Source organism: Lepus europaeus, chromosome 1 (assembly GCF_033115175.1).
Source record: "Lepus europaeus isolate LE1 chromosome 1, mLepTim1.pri, whole genome shotgun sequence".
NCBI classification, from domain to species: Eukaryota; Metazoa; Chordata; class Mammalia; order Lagomorpha; family Leporidae; genus Lepus; species Lepus europaeus.
Window position 1 is genome coordinate 3,761,109 of NC_084827.1, and position 19,629 is coordinate 3,780,737.

Below are 19,629 nucleotides of genomic sequence, written 5' to 3' on the forward strand. Positions count from 1 at the left end.
TTTTTGCAAGGACATGATTTTAATCCACTCTATATGCATAGACTTAATTCACCAGTAACCATAATATCCAACAAGTAAAAAGTGGAAGACCACAGTATCGCAGAGTTCACTTTTTTAGATTCCAAATATAAATGAGATCATGCCATATTTGTCTTACTTTGTCTGGCTTATATTGCTAAATATAATATGCAGGTTCTTCTCTGTTGTCACAAATAGCATTTCCTTTTTTATGGCTTCATAATATTCCATTTTCTGTAGTCCCATATTTCTTTAACCATTGGTTGACTCATTGATTGACACATTGATGCATCTTGGCTATTGTGAAAAAGAAGTCAAAAACTTAAATAGAAGGGTAAAAACTGTGAAGACTTAAAAGAAAACAAAGTAGAAATTTCCTTGTCTTTGCTGTTGGCAATGATTTTTTGGGTTTAACTCCAAAAGCACAGAAAGCAGAAAACAGGTGGTGCTGCCTCAAACAAAAGCTAAAGAAAAACAAATGGAATGAAAATTCAGTTACAGAATGGGGTAAAATATTTCCAAGCCATAAACTTGCATCTAGAAAATGGACTAATAATAAAAATCTATAAGGGACTCATGTGAATCTGTAGCAAAAAACCCCAAATAACCCAATTAAAAAGTGGAGAAAGTACCCAAATAAATGTTTGCAAAGAAGATAATCAAATGGCCAACAGGTACACAAAAATCTCTGTCATATTATTAATCAGCAGAGAAATGCTAACCATAAATCAAAATAAGACATCATCTAACAGGTTAGGATGAACTATTATGAAAAGTTCAAAGGATGGAAGGTGTTGATGAGGGTTTGGAGAGAAGTCAACACTTCACACTGCTGATGGGAACGTAGATGGGCACAGTCACTGCGGAGAACTGACTGGAGGCTCCTCAAGAGGTGTAAAACAGGTCAGCCGTGGAAGCCAGCAGCCCTTCCTCTGGGCACATATCCCAAGCAGGAGTCAGCGTCTTGAAGGTGCACCTCCGTGCTCACTGTAGCATTGTTCACTATAGTCGGGATGTGGAAGATGTGTAGCCCTGATGGATGGACTGTGGGACACAATGGAGTATCATTCAGCCCCAAAGGGACATGCTGCCGTTTGCAACGTCAAGAAATAGCTTGAAGGAGAGGCAGGATGAACGCTGTTTCTGTGGAGGGCAGTCCAGTCTGACTTTTCTCTCTCTCACTTTCAGATACTGTGGCCAATAACGTTTACCTTTTGTGTGAGTTTTCCATCACCCAAGTGAGTAACCACCTTTTATCAATCTGTTAGGTTTAGGCTTCTGTATGACTGGTGGCACATATGTGCTATGTATTTGTGTGCTGAACACGTGAGACTTCACATGAACTGATGACTACAGCTGAGTGCATTCGCAGTTTGAGCTCTGCAGCGTTGAATCATTCATGTTATCAAAAGGGGCCAATGATGGGCACAGAGCTAAATCTAAGCGGTAGCGTTTTTAAGAAGATTGAAAAGAAGTGTGTATTTTCATGATTTTTTTTACCCAGGAAATTATTAAGATGGATTTTGCTCCTCAGAACATGTTGAGAGAACTAAGAGCTAACAGCATCTTGGAGTGTCAGGTCTAGGACGAAATACTTGAATGACGTGAGTCTGCGTAGCATACCTGCCTGTGTGCTTAACTTTTCCTGGCTGTTTTGCAGAACCTCCTGGAAGTGAAGGTTTCATGGTCAGGCTACAGAGATCCCAACAATTTAGCCTTTAAAGAGATTAAAATCTTCGGGACGCAGGAGCCCAGCAATGTTACCGTGAAGCACAACGGTGTCCTGAGTCAGATGTCTCCTAAAGTCACTTACGATCACAACCTGAAGGTACCGTTCCATCTTATTATACCATTTACCAAGAGCTGTTTGCAGCAACGTGGCATTCCAGCTTGCTAAAGTGGCATGAGTTCCCAAGGATCAGAGCACACGCCGAGGCCTGTGTGGGAGGTCTGGGAGGGTGAACAGAGATGAGGAGGTGGCCAGAGCTGCAATGAATCGGGCAGCTGCTGGGGAGTGGGGACCAAGCACTGTGGTCTCCCCATCCCCCGGACCACCCTTACCCCTCAGTGTTCTGCTATCTGCAGCTTCACATTCAAAGAAATAGAAATCACGGGACACGGGAGAGCCAGGTTAGGGAAATGGGGAACGGGATTAGAAGTAAAGTGGCTCAGAAAGCTGCTGGCTTACTTGGGAAGTTAAGGGTGGGAGGTGGGAGCCCCATGAGTTAGAATTCTGAAGTGCCTTATCTTTAAAAAACTGGTTTTTAATGAGATATGTGACTCACTTCAATACATTCATTTTGAAGATATACTTTAAGATATGAATCTGATAATCCTATGTAATGGTAAATATTTTTAGATGATAATAATAAAGGGATTTTTTAAATTAGTTGTCATGAGACTTGATACTCCTGCTAAACTTGTAATCTGTTAGCGTTTATGAAGAAGGCGTTCCCCAGGGAATCCTCACTACAGATAAATGACCCAATGTTGCAAGGACTGTGAAACACTTCCAGATTTGGGGAAAATAAGTCAATTTTGTCTTCTACTCTAGTGACATAATGATGGCATTTCACATTTTGTCCTGACAACGTATACCAAGGATGCATATAGAATGAGGTTAGAAACTCAGTGGTGTATGGATGGTTCTGAGTATGGCAAAGTGTAAGCATTTTGTAGGGTGCATATGGGAAAATAAGCTCAATAGATGTTTGTCAAATTAATCGATCGCGTTAAGACCTAAGGAACTTTTTGCTATTTGAATTTGTGGGGTCGGGGAGACAACTTATACACATGAAACTGTTGTGAAGGCAGAGAAGCCAAACTAACATACAAGGAATAATGACTTACGCTCAAGTGTCATTCAAAGCTTACGAGAAAAACATACTTCAGGACTAGAGCTGAGCCTTGGATGATATTGTATGAGGGATTAATCAGTTACAAGTGACAGGACACCCCAACGAGCAATTTAAATAAATTGACATTTTCCCTCCATTCTGCAGTAAGAAGTTCAGGAGGTAGAGAATTGCTGACACTGGTTCACTGGCTCAAGGTTGTCAGGGGCGAGGTGTTTTCTGTTGTGACTTGAAAGGGCTACTTAGTTCTAGTTGTAGCAGAAATGACTGGGGGTGGAGGGGGGGAGAGAGAAAGAGAGAAAGAGATTAATTCAAGCCCTTAAATAAAGGAGAAAACACTTGGCTAGCAAGGCTCTGTGAATTTAAACTTAATCTCTTAAGGGTCACAGCTACATTTTATTGGTTAGAAATTGAGATCTTGATTAGAATTGAATATTCTAAACTGAAATAGTGAGTATAAAAGGAACATTTCATACAGGACAGGCATCTAGCAGAGTATTCTACAAATAGACAACTTTTAGTAGAAAAGGGCATTTACCTAGGTTAAACTTTCCAAGTTGAGCTATCAGAGCAACTCAATCTAAGGACTGAGAATAGACTTACATTATTATTCAGTGAATTTTATGTAACCAGCATAGCTAATATTCACTTTTGCATTGAGATCAGTTCAAATAGAAAATTTATGGTTAGATTTGGGAGGTCTTAGGTGCCAAAATGAACTTATTCTTGATTTAATCTCAAAGGGTCTCATATTGACCCTTGAATCAAGGCTGTGCCATTGCACATTGTCTAGAGTGTTGAGGGAGATAGATTATTAGGTTAGGGAGGTGCAAGATGATCGATGCTGGGAGACTGGGAGAAGGATGATAATCCTTAGAATTTAATTTCACTGCTGCAGACAAGCCAGAACTTTACCTTGGAATGTTCTATTATTAGAAGTGATAAGTACAAGAAAGATAAACAATATTACAGAACTATATTAAGTATTTGAATTGATGAGTAGGGTTTAGTGAAGGTTTCACAAGTTTTAAGCATCTTGTTTTGGAGAAGAAGAGGCTGGGATATTAGAAATGGACAAAGTATAATGATTTTGTCAATGCATCAATTTTATAGTGATAAAAGTAGGACATAAAATATGGAAATAACCTGTCACAGAAGAATGGAGATGAGAGCCCAGGTCGTGTGATTCTCATTGCTGTGTTCTTTCCACCACCCCAGACCGATGGGGAAACCTGGTCTGAGAGGTGGAGAACAAGACTTTTTTAACTGGGACCTGCAGGAAAGATCCTTGTAGACAAAATAAAGGGGGAAAGAGGAGTCAGGGTAGGAAGGAAAAGGCTGTTCACACCAGGTTCAGTCTGACCTAACTCTTCCCACAATGTAATGTCCAAGTCTGATAGAGTGGGAAATGTGTGCCCCTGAGTCCTTCCCTCCACCAGGGCTAATTCTTCAAGGCAGCTGCAGTTGTGTGTTCCTTGGATGCTGGAGAACAGACTTTGATTTCATTTTTAGCAAGGCCTTTGCCCTCTGGATGACTGTCCTGTGTCTTTGCATTCCCACAGGTTGCCGTTATCACAGAAATTGACCTTGTCCTGGGAGAAGCGTACACGGTGGAGTGGACCTTGACGACGAGGGATGAGGAAAAGATCGACTGCTATCCTGATGAGCAGGGAGTTTCTGCAGACAACTGCATTGCCCGTGGCTGTGTCTGGGAGGTAACCAGACTTAATACCTTACAAGCCTTTCTACTTACCCAGCACTGTGATGAGAATAGCCCCAGTACGTGCGCAGCTACCTAAAACCCATAGAATGAGCTTCTAAAGGAACCTGGCTTAGATGGGAATAGTAGGTGGAAATAGGAATGGGGTACATTTTCTTGATATTTGCTTTCTTACCAGGAATTTGAATTTGTGACTCTATCAAATGATCTGGAACTGAATGAGTGATGGACTGGCTTTCTCTCCCTGTACATTGCATTTCCCCACTGTTTCTCTTGGATAGTCCCAGGACCACATGCTGATCCAACACTGGCCTTCTTTTTCAGGAATCCAGTTCTCCTGGGGTCCCTTTCTGCTACTTCGTCAATGATCTATACTCTGTCAGCAATGTTCAGTATAACTCAGATGGGGCCACAGCTGACATCTCCCTAAAGTCCTCTGTTCAAGCCAACGCCTTCCCGTCCACACCCGTGAACCCCCTGCGCCTGCAAGTGACCTACCACAAGAATGAAATGCTGCAGTTTAAGGTAAGCACGGTTGTATAGTTCTGCATATAGGTCTGTGGACTTTGTTCTAAGGGTACACTTTAAAAACTGTCATGGGACTCCAAATCCCATTAAAATTGGTGGTAAAAATACCATCTTAATTGTTAAAGTGTTCACCTGCTTCCTCTGGCCTAGATCTATGACCCCAACAACAGTCGGTATGAGGTCCCAGTTCCTCTGAACTTACCCGGGGTTCCAGCCAGCAGCCCTGAGAGTCAGCTCTATGAAGTCTCCATTGGGGAGAACCCATTCGGGGTCGTGATTCGCCGCAGGAGCACAGGCACTGTCATGTAAGTGCTGTCCTTGGAAAGTCAGCTGCTCGAGGCCCGCGGGAGGTCCGTTTATTCTCCAATCCCCTGTCTGTGTTGCAGCTGGGACTCTCGGCTGCTCGGCTTCCTGTTCAATGACCTGTTCATGCGCATCTCCACCCGCCTGCCCTCTGCGTACCTGTATGGCTTTGGGGAGACGGAGCACACGTCCTTCAGGAGAGACCTGAACTGGCACACGTGGGGCATGTTTTCCCGAGACCAGCCCCCGGGGGTAAGGACGGAGCGCTGGGTTCTGTGTCTGCCTCTCTGCCAGCTCTGGGTGTGCATGCGCTGTGCTGCGCCCTCCGACTCCACCTGCTGGGTCCCACATTCTGCTTCTCTACCAGGGGTACAGTTCCCAGGCTCTCTGTCTCAGCTGTGTTTAACTTATTCACAAGGAAGACTGGGCTCATTTAAGAATCCAATGTTTGTTGAGTTTCTTTCTCCCTATATTAACTTTTTGGGGAAGTCTGAACCATCATACTTTTGTTGAGTTTCTCAGCCACAATGTCTTTAACCCCTTCCCGCCTCTCTTTCCTGGTTCTTAGTACAAGCTGAATTCCTATGGTGTGCACCCCTACTACATGGGCCTGGAGGAGGATGGCAGTGCCCACGGAGTGCTCCTGCTCAACAGCAACGCCATGGGTAAGGCCGTGCCAGGGCTCCCCTCATTCTGTGCACCAATCATTCTTGAGTAGTCCTGGGATATATTTGACCTAGCTTCCCACTGAGGTCAAAATTATCATCTTGTGGAGTGTTAAGCGTTCTATTTCTGTAGACTTTCAATTTATTTCAGTTCAGTCGTGAGTGTTAAGGCTTCACTCAGCTGTTGTTTTGGCAAAAGCTGTGTCAGCAGGGTTAGCTAACCTGAGTCCTAACTACTCCAAGGTCAGCTAGAGAGAGCCAGCTGTATCATTGAATTACCAGTGAAGCTAAAATTGGAGCACTCATTGAAGAGGTGTGAAGATATGAAAAAAATCCTACGGTATAAAAGAAATGAACATCAGTGGGGTGTATAAAAGTGGATGAAAGCCATAGGGTGCATACATGAGTTAATAGTATTGTATCTGTGTCAGTTTCTTTAAGCCTGACAATATCCAATTTGTTTGTAAGGCATTACCCTTGGAAGAAGCTGAGTGACGTGTACACAGAAACTCAAGTGCTGTTGTTAACTTCTTGCATGTCTTATATTATTCTGAAATAAAAGTGGTAAAATGCTTTTAATAGAGCAGAATGATAAAATGTACGACAAAATAATGAAGAACAGCAAAGAAAGATCCAGGGACGGGGCCCTGTGGACTTGGTATAACTGCATCAGTCCTGTGTAGGGATGGCTCTTAGGTCTCTACAGTACGGAGGGCGCAGGTAGAGGAAGAAAGAGATGATTCCCCACCTTGAAGGATTCCCTCATGGTCGGCATTTCCTGTACCACAGATGTGACGTTCCAGCCCACGCCCGCCCTGACTTACCGGACCACAGGGGGAGTTCTGGACTTCTATGTGTTCTTGGGGCCCACTCCAGAGCTTGTCACTCAGCAGTACACCGAGGTAGGAGGGAGTCTGATTGGTTGTCAGTGTTTATACAGCACATTCTGTGTGCAGTACCTACTTTAGGAGGTATGAGTTTCAGATGAGTAATTGGATTTGTTTCTTAGAGATAGGTAGAGTGTAGAATAAGGATAAATGTGCACCTTATAAAACTCCTTTCTGAACGTCGAAGAGGAACAGGTGTAGTAGTGGTGGTGATGATGACCACAGTGGTGACAGTGAGGAGGTGCTGGGGGTGCTGGTGTGGTGATTGTGGGGATGAGAACAATGACGTTGATAGCAGTGGTGGTTTTGGTTTTGATGGTGTTGGGATGATGGTGGTGTCGGTTTGGGGTGTGAGGAGAGTGATGGTGTTAGTGCTGGTGGTGCTAGTGATGGTCGTGTTGGAAACAGAGGTGGTAGTGGGGGCGACTGATGCAGGGGTTGACGGAGGTGATGTTAGTGATGGTGGTGGTGATGATAACAATGAGGGCAATGGGGGGTGGTGGTAATGATGTGGTGGTGGAGATTGAAATGTGGTGACAATTGTGGTGCCAGCAACACATGCTCATGTACCAGCCACTAAGTGTGTCACTTATCTATTCCATAACATATATCAATATATCAATGCAGATAGGAGAGTATTTCAGAGTTCCAAGGAAAATGGAATTAAAGGTAAGTTTTATTTTGATGGAGAAAAAATTGAAAACCGTGGATACCTTAATCATAATATGTATTTTCTAAGAACATTCTAAAGTTCTTAGAAGTTCATGTTTATATGCATGAATTTCAAAATATTTTTGCATTAAAATAAACTTACCTTTAAATTCCCTTTTCCACTTATTTTCTTTCTTTTTTTTTTTTAACTTTTATTTAATGAATATAAATTTCCAGTGTACAGCTTATGGATTACAATGGCTTCCCCCCCCCCCCAATAACTTCCCTCCCACCCGCAACCCTCCCCCCTCCCGCTCCCTCTCCCCTTCCATTTGCATCAAGATTCATTTTCAATTCTCTTTATATACAGAAGATCAATTTAGTATAAAGATTTCAACAGTTTGCACCCACATAGAAACACAAAGTGAAACATACTGTTTGAGTACTAGTTATAGCATTAAATCACAATGTACAGCACATTAAGGACAGAGATCCCACATGAGGAGCAAGTGCACAGTGGCTCCTGTTGTTGACCCAACAAATTGACACTCTAGTTTATGGCGCCAGTAACCATCCTAGGCTGTCATCATGAGTTGCCAAGGCTATGGAAGCCTTCCAAGTTCACCGACTCTGATCATATTTAGACAAGGTCATAAAAGACAGAGTGAGGATAGTAACCAATGATCCTAAGAGTGGCATTTACCAGGTTTGAACAATTATACAGCATTAAGTGGGGAAGAGGACCATCAGTACACCCAGGTTGGGAGTAGAGCCATTGGTGGTAGAGTAGAGGTTATGATTACAAAGGAATGAGGCCCAAGTGCACTAGACAGGGCCTAGAACAAAGGACAGAGTCATTATTAGAGGAGCTAAGAAAGGTGCTGTCTAAGCTACAATTAAGTTTTCTGATTGAGAGGCAAATAGAACCTGATAGAAGGGGCTTGATAATAATCTGGTGGGCTTTAGGCCTTGTAAATTCAGAGGCCCAGACCTATCTATCTCTTCACATGGGGTATATCCTAAGGGAGGTGTGAACCTCCTAGGGGAAGGCACTCTGTTGACTTTCATTACTTGGCTGGCCTGGGAGGAGAGCTGGCCAGGTTAAGGCAGGTGGCATCTCTAACAAGAAATTTACAGTTCTGCCTGCAATGTTGCTGACCCTACTTGACCATCCCCTCAGCTGCAGTGGTCACTTTGGAAGCTGGGCTGAGTGAAGGGCTTTTCAGCTTAGAGCCAATAAGATCTGTGGCTCTGACCTGGGCATCCTTCGACTCCAGGGCAGGTCCATTTCCAGTGATCCAACTCTTGGCAGAGCTGCCAGGGCTCTTCACAAGCTGACTTCTGCTGAAGCCCAGGCTTACCTCATGGAAAGCCACTGCAGTGGACTGGCCTGTTGGGTCTGCTTGAGGGCAGATCACTGTACAGATCAGCCATTAATAGGCCTGCCACCCATTGCTTCTGATGCCGAGCTTTCTTTTCCTCCTGGTTTGTGTTAAAGCAGACCAGAGGATGCAAGTCAAGGGAGTGCCCGTTTCCCATCTCTAATCTTCGGTGGCCTGAACTACAAGTCTATAGTCACAGGCATGTTCTGTAGTAGTTTTTCTAAGGTAGACAATGCCCATGAGGAAAATTATATTCTCACTTTAAAACTTTCTTTCCCTTTGGTCTGAAAGGGAGGTTTTTTCTACTTACTGTATACTTCGCTGATGGCGAAGTGAATCTAGCTATGAGATTATTATTTGAGTTCTTATTTTGGCTATGCTATTGCAGAAAAATGTTAGCCATCTCTTTTATAAGGTCTAAAGATTAAATTGTGCATCCTACAGATTCCTTCATAATAGAATTAGTTTCCTACCTTGAAGAGAATAGAGAAATGAAAGAACAAGTTGGGCTTAGAATAGAGAAATGAGGGAGCAAGTCCTAGATCACTTGCTGACAATAGCAATATCACATGAATACTTAGCAAACCATTTCAACCATTAGATAACAACTTAAGAAAACATTTACCAGAAGGTCCAATGCCTTCTATAAATTTTAAGAATCATGTATTTGGAAACACCTCTTAAATATCTAACATGGTGTAGTTTGTTTAGCCAGTAAACTTAAGCACAACCATCTAAAATGTTTTTAGTTTCTTTCTACCAACAAGTCTAAAACATATGATACACAGATTCAGGTCCCACAAATTAAAATGTATCTTTGATTGATTTTAGCAGCTTAAATTTATGGACAATCTTATCTATAAGCCATTTAAAATAAAACTCTTAATAAAATTTCCCCATGTGGACATACAATATGTACACACATATAATATAGCATAATAGACCAATACATCAATTTTAATAATAGCTTTTAAAATCTTTAACTCTTTTTGTAGATTGCCAATTGATTTGAATTGCTTTTTCTTTTTAGTAAACTCAGTTAACCATACTTTCTCTCAGTTGGTACTGTTAATACATTATTGGCTTCATCTGTTTACAGAGCCATCCCAAAGTACTGAATACAATAAAAGTGGCTGGAAAAAGTCCATAGGAACCTATAGGAGGACAGCTAAACACAGAACCAACAACGCTTTAGTTTTATGAGCAGCAGATATTCAAATTTTTGAAAAAAGCACATATTTAAATAGCCCATAGCTCTTAATAAAAATTCAGCTGTTTTTGAACAATTAGAATTTAACAGACATCAAGAGAACATAATAGATTACTTTAACACATTGCTTTAACAGAGCATCAGAGTTTAATTCTATGTCAAAGAGAAATTGAGCTTCCTGTGATCTTTTGCTGTGAGGTTTCCTTCCTTTACCTTCTTTCATATTGGTGACCATGTTTCTGTGTTTCTGTGTGTAACACATCTTTAAGCATCTTTTGCAGGGCAGGATGAGTGGCAACAAATTCTTTCAGTTTCTGTTTGCTATGAAAAGTCTTAATTTCACCTTCATTCACAAATGAGAGCTTTGCAGGATATAATATTCTGGGCTGGCAGTTTTTCTCTCTTAGTACCTGGGCTATGTCTCGCCATTCCCTTCTAGCTTGTAGGGTTTCTGATGAGAAGTCTGCTGTGAGTCTAATTGGAGATCCTCTAAGAGTGATCCGACGTTTCTCTCTTGCACCTTTTAGGATCTTTTCTTTATGTTTCACTGTGGTGAGTTTGATTACAACATGTCGTGGTGAGGATCTCTTTTGGTCATGTTTATTAGGGGTTCTATAAGCTTCCTGTACTAAGATGCCTCTGTCCTTCTCCAAACCTGGGAAATTTTCTGCTAGTATCTCACTGAAAATGCCTTCTAATCCTTTCTCCCTCTCCATGCCTTCAGGAACTCCTAGAACACGAATGTTGGGTTTTTTAATAGTATCCTGTAAATTCCTGACAATATTTTTTAGATTTCTAATTTCTTCTTCTTTTCTTTGGTTTGCCTGTTTCCTTTCCTGTTCTCTGTCTTCTAAGTCTGATATTCTCTCTTCTGCTTCGCCCATTCTGTTTTTAAGGCTCTCTAATGTGTTTGTCATTTGATCTATTGAACTCTTCATTTCATTATGATTTCTCGTCACTATCAGAGTTTCTTGTTCCACTAGTTGTTTCATTTCATTTTGATTCCTCCTTAATATTTCACTTTCACGAGAGAGATTTTCTATCTTGTCCATGAAGGATTTCTGTAGTTCAAGAATTTGTTTTTGAGAACTTCTTAATGTTCTTATCAATTTTTTGAGATCCGCTTCTTGCATTTCTTCGATCTCATCATCTTCATAATCTTGAATTGGGGTGTCTTTTTCATTTGGGGGCGTCATAGTTTCTTCCTTGTTCTTGTTAGCTTGGTTTTTGCGTTTGTTGTTTGGCATGTTGGAGATATTTGGTTTCTTCACTGTGGTGTTTTTTCTTGTTACACTATGGCTCTATATTAAGTGGACTGTCTGCTTTCAATGGAGCCTTAGAGGCTTGAGATGGGTGTGGACTGAGAGCTGTGTTTGGTTCCTCAGGGTTGAGGGTGTGTCAAGGATGACACTCCCAGGTTAGGTGTGGTAAATCTCTCTTTCTTTTTTTGATTTAAAAGGGAAGTAATTCCGCACAGCTGAACGTAATTGGAGGTAGTTAGCAGGCAAATGATATACCCACAGGAGCCAGAGATCGGAAGCTCTTTCCCAAGGTCCACACAGGGAATCTCTGCTGCCCTCAGTGTGGGCTCCAATTCTCCTGCAGTCTCCCACTGGGTTGCCAAGTTAGATGCTAATCTCCTGTTATTTCACCCCTCCCCACAGAGTCAGGTTTTTCTGCTAGGCTCAGGGCTGGTGCAGACCTGAGGTCGCCCTGCTTATGACGTATGTCCAAAATGGCGCCTGCTCTGTCTTGCTCGCCTGTGAGAGGTGAGCGGAGAGAGAGAAACTTGTGTCCGTATCAGTCACTTTTTTTATTTTTTTTTTTCTCTCTCTTCTAGTTAGCCTGGTGAACTTTTCCCCACGGAGTTTCAAGCCTCGTTCCCTCTAGCCTCCTCTTTCCGCTTGCCTGCTGGTATCTCGGGCTATGGAGGTTCGGCTCACCTCTCGTTCCAGCGCTGGTGCGTTGAGTCTGCCGCTGGTGTCCCGAACTTGGGCTCCCACGCTCTCCACGCAGGTCCACTGTGAATCACTAGTTCCGGAAGAGTTTCCTCTGCTGTTTCTTCCCCTACTCTTCCTTGACACTACAGTATCTCCACTTATATTAAACTTTCTCTCCCCCCGGACTAAGTGTGCTTCCTGCCTATTCCGCCATCTTGCCGCCTCTCCCTTTTCCACTTATTTTCTAAGTTGCTTGTATTAACTCAGTCCTCATGAACCCAGTGTGAAACATACTGCTAGTAGCCCCAACTTATAATTAAGAAAATAATCTGCAGAGAGGTTATTTAATATTTGATCGATATCACAAACCCAGCAGGACCTGGAGCCTGAATGTTAGGCCAGGCCTCTGGCTTCTGTATATGAGAAGTAAACTAGATTGCCTGCAGGAAAAAAAAAAAAAAAAGAGCAAATCAGATTTTCAAGCATTCCAAGGAAGTATATCGAGTCTAGCAGGAAGGTCTTTCTACAACATGTCTTTGGCTCTATATTCCCTCAGTTTTTCTCCAGATTTGAATGTTTGATCTTGGCATACTGGAAAAATATTCTTATTACTTCATATAGAGCTTTAATCCAGTTTCTGCTTCTTGAGGACTAATATTTGGTATCCTCTTCCCAGGTGATTGGTCGTCCTGTGATGGTGCCTTACTGGTCCCTGGGCTTCCAGCTGTGTCGCTATGGCTATGAGAATGACACGGAGATTGCCAACCTGTATGATGATATGGTGGCCGCCCAGATCCCCTATGTAAGTTCTCAGTGCTGCGGTCCTGGTCCTGGACCTCACACTCACCCAGGGGTCTCTCTATCCGGACTCCTTTGTAAAATTTTATGATATTCTACAAAGAAAAAGTACTTTTTCATACAGTATCATACAGTGCCTCCTCCTACTACAGTAACACATGGGGGTCCTGTCTTCTTATAGAGAAGGAACTCAAAGACTTACAGTGCTTTACCAAAGGAAGACGAGGCTATGCAGGGCTCCAATGCCTTTTTTGCTGCATTGTGCTTCCTTCTCTCTCTTTTACCTGACTTCAAAACTCTTAGTAAAAAAATCTTGATTCCATATGAACAAAGGTCCTGCAAACTGCCCGGTTAAAGCACAGCTCAAGTTGAGTTGTGCCATGCTCGCAGACACGTGTATCTGTGTCGTCAGTTCCAACATTTGCTTCTCACACTGTAGTCCTGTGCTCCCTCAGCTCTGAGGAAACCGCTGGTTCTGAGGGCCTGGGTTCCTGAAGAAATCAATGGGCAGAACTGCATCTCTCACTTGAGGACAAGAGATCCAATGATCAGAGAACCGATCCTATGGATCTCTTATGTATTAATTTTATTCTATTTAGCATTTCATATTGTTTACCACCGGTCTGGTAATGGGAAGTACACCATGTGATATTCATGAGAAACAAATCGTGTCTCATTAACTAGAAGACGGAGGATTCTAAAGCCATTATAGCTTTTATTTTATAGTAGATTTGTCATCTGTGCTGCCTGCTGGATCCTTTTTCTTTTCATTTGATAACTGAAAATTTGAAAAAGTTGGTGTATTTCCTAGGAAATAATACTGAGATGTGAAGGCATAAAAGGAAGCTGTAACTCAGGGTGCCGTGGCAGAGGGCTGCGTGTGGAGCCTGGGCTTGGGCCGCAGCAGCACTCGGTGGCCCTGTGTCTCTCCCCAGGACGTGCAGTACTCAGACATCGACTACATGGAGCGGCAGCTGGACTTCACCCTCAGCCCCAAGTTTGCTGGGCTCCCAGCTCTGATCCAGCGCCTGCGTGGCGATGGGATGCGGGTCATCCTCATCCTGGTTGGTGCTCACGTGGATGTCGTGTGGGGAGGCTGATGGGCTGTGGTGGAGAAGGCCCTGTGCTGTCCTTCCCTCCATGGAGTGAGCGGGAAATGGAAGCCCCACTAGGAAATGCATTTCCCTGGAGTCCAGAAACTACCACCCAGGGGACCCTAAGGCCTTCTCTCTGTAGGAATTCTCTTTTTTATGTCCTTGTCATCGCCAGCTTTGGTTTTCCCAGCTGATTGTGGTTTGATTTCAGGACCCAGCAATCTCTGGCAATGAGACGCAGCCTTACCCTGCCTTCACTCGAGGTGTGGAGGACGACGTCTTCATCAAATACCCGAATGACGGCGGCATTGTCTGGGGAAAGGTATGAGCTGAGCAGTGAAATCCACAGGCAGGGATGGGTCATTGGTTGTCCCTGTGGGTTTATTGTTTTTTCCTTTTCTATGTGGGCTTTGGGTCAGTAGTTTTCACTTTTTTCTCATCAAAATTTGTTGAGTGCTTTTAAAATGAGATGGATGCATTGTGGAATTCATTTTTAAAAATAGTATAATCCTACATGATAAATTCTTATTACTTCTAGGGCTATATATTAAAGTTTCTTAGGTACTACTGTGTAAGGGTAATTGTCTGATGCATTGCTGTTTGGATGTCTTCCTCTCCTCAGGTCTGGCCTGACTACCCTGGTGTTGTTGTGAACAGCTCTCTGGACTGGGACAGTCAAGTGGAGGTAAGAGACCCCGTGTGGGTGTTGAATGGGGTCAGGATTGCCAGGAAGGAGCAGCCATGCCTAGGATTCTTTTTTTTTTTTTTTGGGGGGGGGTGGTGGTGGTGGTGCAGGCAGTTAGACAGTGAGAGCGAGAGAGACAGAGAGAAACGTCTTCCTTTTTCCATTGGTTCACCCCCCAAGTGGCCGCTAAGGCCGGTGCATTGCGGCCGGCGCTCTGCGCCTATCCAAAGCCAGGAGCCATTGCTTCCTCCTGGTCTCCCATGGGGTGCAGGGCCCAAGCACTTGAGCCATCCTCCACTGCACTCCCGGGCCACAGCAGAGAGCTGGACTGGAAGAGGAGCAGCCGGGACAGAATCAGCGCCTCGACCGGGACTAGAACCCAGGGTGCCAGCGCCAAAGGCGGAGGATTAGCCTAGTGAGCCGCGGTGCTGGCCTAGGATTCTTGACATGCCTGTACCAAGGACAGGAACATGTCCAGGGAAAAACTTTAAGATTTCTATTTATTCCAGTTACTTCACAGGAAGAACTGTTTCTTGCAACAGGGAGTTTGGTATTATTATTCTTGTGAATTAGGACTCAGAGCTTAAAATCCTCATCAAACCAAGAGTTTGTGACTTCAAACCAAGAGTTGTCAAATTCCAAAGACCCATGTAAATCTCACTGGATAATGTCTCCAAGAATTACTGTATTTTCTCTGAATAAGAACCTGTGTACCTGTTAATGTTACTGCCTTGGGTACTACTTGGGAACAGTCTCTAATTCTTGCCTTTAGTGATTGGGTCCTTTCCCCCTGTACATAATTTTTTCCTGGAGAGACTTCTCCATCTTTACACAGAAATCCCCGTACCCTTACTTTCTTGGTTCTCTCAACTTGGCTGTCACCTCTCAGGTTCCTGACCTATGTTAAAACTTGCTCTCTTCTGGAACTCGTCGTGGACCTAGGTAGTTCACGCTTCTGGACCAGAATTTTCCCCAGCTTTGCTAAGCATTTGTTGCTTGAATGAATACATGATTTGTTGATTGTTGGGGAAACTTTCAGCTACATCCTCTGACCAAGATGCGTGAACAGTGGCCTGATGCAGCCTGCTTTGTTTTTTGTCACGGATCATTCTAAGAAAATATGTGAGTGGGGTTCTCTGTGTATGTGGACACTCTTCTGCAAAGCAATAGCTTGCCCAACCCCATTTAGCTCTTTTTCAACAATGAATGAATTCAGGTTAAGGGTTGCAGGAGGGCACGTGTAGTTGATGAGATCTCCCTAGAATAGCTGGGAAGACAAGGAAAGCACTCATTTCCTAGGGCATTTGCCAAGGGCTGACAGTAGAAAGAAGCTGGTCTTTTCCTGCGAGCAATGTGGTGTATATGTGATTCTGTCTTGAGTCTGTCAGGATGGAGGATTAATCACGTAAATCTCAATATTGCGGGAGCATGGAACAGCAGCTGTGAATCCAGGTAGAAGTCTCACAGAGACTCAGGGACAATGAGTTCTTTCCATATAATGTAGTGTTGTAGCAGTAGACAGAGGCACAGGAGAAAGGCTCTAGTCACCAGGAATGGGGCTGGCAGGAGGTAGGCCAGAAACCCATGTCTTATTTAGATGAGTTAGTTTTCAGAGCAAATAGTAAGTCATAGAGGGGAAGTAGACAGTAAGTGGAAACAGTATAGTGTGTTGACCAAGGGCCCAGGCCTGGGTGATTTCAGATGGAGTAGTGAGATTACTCATACAAGTGATGCACTTATCTGGTGTTGTTCTTGTACCTCCTGGATCCCAGAGCCAATTAGCAGCAGTTGCACTCTAGATTCAAAACAAGAAAGTGACACTGGGACCAGTCTGCTTGCCTGTTAGGCTGTGTGTCTGTTGTCTAGCAGTAGGCACCATAGGAAAATAGAACTAGAGCAGGTTCTCATGGTTGTTAAGAATGGTCCAAACTAAGTTCCTGTTTCTTTGTTTGTTTTGTCTACTATTTGACACGTTTCTGTCTGTCTATCATGGACTCTAGGGTGAGCATCTAACTCTTTTTCCCCATTACTTTTCACAGATGATTGCTTGAGAGTTGGTGCCCTAGGAAGCTGAAACTGCCAGGCCATAAACACCTAGGGGTCATGAGCTTCCTGTCTTTTTCATCTTTGCACTGGTAGACAGCCGTGTGAAATGTCAAGGGGTTGGCAGCTCTGCCACTCTGAGTCCCACAGTTCCTGAGTCTTTATGGGCAGTGCTGCTATCTTGCAGGCATTTGGGGTTCCTCAGTGCAGCACTGGTTATCACAGTGACTGGGGAACACCAAGTGGCTGTTTCTGTGTGGTGACCAGGGATGCCTGTAGCCCTTGTTACAGTGAGTTCTCCCTAAATGATCTTGCCCTAAATGTCAATTGCACCTGTGAGAAACACTGTATTATAGGGTTCTGGATATGTTAGGCAGCTCATAAGAATTCTCAATAGCTACAATAATTATATTCAAAAGACCTATTAGATGATGCTGGTAAAGAATGAGGCTACTGATTTGTAAGTCTGACCTAAGAAATAGCCAAAAACCTGTAATAGTGCTTTTCTGAGTTCAAAGTTTGGAGACTTAAATCAACTGATCTTTGGTGTGGTCTAGGAGTGGCATTTTGATAGCACCCAGGGTCCTGGGCCACATGCAGGTGGGGTGATGAGCAGGGGTAGTGAGAACAGAGGCATTAAGGCAGGAGTTGAACACAGACAGGACTGAGGGAAAACCAGTACTTTGGGCAATTACAGAACATTTTTTTGTTACATGGATAAAGATCACAAGTGCAGAATTTTGTGAGGTTGATAAATCATGTTTACTTTAATTCCCACTGAATCCCACATTGGGGACAATTCTGACTCGACAGAATTGGCACTGACTTTATTCTAATTCCCTGTCCTCCACCCTCCCCAGTGGCCCAACCTTGGCTAGACTGGCGCTGTCTGACTGGTGAAAGGTTCTCTCTATCTGGTGCTGTGGTTTTTACCAACAAGTGCATGCCTGGTGTGACCCTCTCGGAAGTTCTTCTGCTGGGAGGACTCTCGTCTACTGATCCATTTCTGTTTCTTCCCTTGTCTTTTATCTAGACACATGGATTCCTCCTTGCATTTTGTCTACTGTGTATAAGAACCTTAGTTCCCCTAGACCCATTCCTATTTCTGCTGTTTCTCCCCACCCGTGACTCCAGCATTGTTTGATTCTTTTTGTTTGTTTGTTTCTTTAGCTCTTAAAATGCAGTTAGTAACACAGTGGAGGCTATGTACTGAGGCATACAGAGAGACACCATTGGAAATCAAAGGGAGTTACGTGTTGTCTACACTTTTGGCTAAAATAACGACACTGATTTTATTGTTGAGGGAAGGTGGAGAGAAGGAAAGTATATACTTCCTGTTTAAGTCCTCCCTATTTGCATTACACACACTCTGTGTGTGATTCTGAAGGCTTAGAGAACACAGGTGCTTCCGCATGGTTCACCTGGCTCAGTGCATCTCATGTCTGCCCTGTGGAGCTGCAGGTTCTCCGGGCTTCTGCTTTGTGTTCAAGAAGTTTGTAGGCAACTACAAGACAGGAGCTGAGGATTGTGATCTAACAGTTGAGATAGTGCGTTCTGTTTGTTACAATCATGCTACTGGGCAAAAGGAAAGCCAAACATGGATCTTTTCCATTTTAGCAGATGGGGTGCAATTTGAGGTAATTTCTCTTCCTTACTTTCAGTGTTTTTCTACTGAATCAGGACTGTTATTTATTTTTGGCTATGATCAAACTATTACATTGGGTTCTAGTCTTTGCATGAATTCCCAGTGGGTGCCTATCTGCTCTCTAATATCTGTGTTTGGGACAAATGGACTGTATTCATTTCTTACAGCAATACCGAGCTTATGCGGCCTTCCCAGACTTTTTCCGTAATTCAACTGTCAGCTGGTGGAAGAGGGAAATACAAGAAATGTACACCAACCCACGGAATCCAGAGAAGAGCTTGAAGTTCGACGGCTTGTGGATTGTAAGTGTGTGTGTGTGTGCGCGCACGCGTGTGTGTCTCCATCTCTGTACCCACAATGGGTTTCACGAACCTTTAGTTAAAAGGATAAAGTCTCCCAAGGAGGACTTTGGCCATGACGGACTGCACTTCCCCCACCTGGGAATGGCACAGCCCTGCACACCCTCATGCCTTCGACTTGGCTTGAGGTTTCTGCTCCAAATTCTCAGAGGTGTTGGAATAAATACCTTAGAACTTTGCTTGCCTTATATCCTGGTGCGGACATTTGTTTTTTTGTCTTTCTGTTCGGTCATTCTGTAGGAGTTAATTGATCTCTTCAGTCAATTCCTCTTGGGACATAGTGAGCCTCCCTGGGCTGGCATCTACAGGAATTGCTGGATGTTGAATGTATATTCGCTACAGACTTGTCTCTGAACTGACAGGATATAGCCATCTTAGAAGTAAGCGGTGTCTGTGTTGACATTTCTAGGACATGAATGAACCGGCGAGCTTTGTGAATGGGGCAGTTCCTGCAGGCTGCACGGATCCCACTCTGAACCATCCGCCCTACATGCCACGTAAGGACCTTGGCCTCCTCACCAGCAGAGCCACGGCCATTGAGAGCCCAGTGGCCAGGGTCTTGTCTGTTGGTGCTATGGCGCTTCAAGCAGTTTTCTTACTTGGGTCTGTGCAAGTCCCTGAGCCCACAGGGTGAATTTCTCAGATTTGTCCAGAAAGCACATAGCTGTGGTGAGGTCTCTAATGGATTCTCACAGCTAAATGTCTAAGCTCCTTAGGCTTTTATTGATTCCTTCTCAGAACCCTGTTACCCACAAGCTAGTGTCTCCCCCTTACCATAGTGTGCATAGACCCTGGAGCTATGCTTGTGTTCATGGCTTGGCTCCAGAGATCACTCTCTGTGAGAAG

The 19,629-nt window shown here is 43.7% G+C and overlaps 1 protein-coding gene across 1 annotated transcript in view; it reads left to right on the top strand.

The window, feature by feature from the left end:
• Window positions 1-19,629, top strand: part of LOC133761791 (maltase-glucoamylase-like) — a 180,687-nt gene that overhangs the window by 119,459 nt on the left and 41,599 nt on the right. The window contains exons 91-104 of the mRNA XM_062194622.1: window positions 1,207-1,256; window positions 1,679-1,846; window positions 4,436-4,588; window positions 4,918-5,118; window positions 5,272-5,426; window positions 5,508-5,676; window positions 5,993-6,089; window positions 6,879-6,991; window positions 12,836-12,961; window positions 13,893-14,021; window positions 14,263-14,373; window positions 14,674-14,736; window positions 18,592-18,726; window positions 19,193-19,280. Coding sequence (XP_062050606.1) covers window positions 1,207-1,256; window positions 1,679-1,846; window positions 4,436-4,588; window positions 4,918-5,118; window positions 5,272-5,426; window positions 5,508-5,676; window positions 5,993-6,089; window positions 6,879-6,991; window positions 12,836-12,961; window positions 13,893-14,021; window positions 14,263-14,373; window positions 14,674-14,736; window positions 18,592-18,726; window positions 19,193-19,280 — 1,758 coding nt within the window. The remainder of the gene's footprint in view (window positions 1-1,206; window positions 1,257-1,678; window positions 1,847-4,435; window positions 4,589-4,917; window positions 5,119-5,271; window positions 5,427-5,507; window positions 5,677-5,992; window positions 6,090-6,878; window positions 6,992-12,835; window positions 12,962-13,892; window positions 14,022-14,262; window positions 14,374-14,673; window positions 14,737-18,591; window positions 18,727-19,192; window positions 19,281-19,629) is intronic.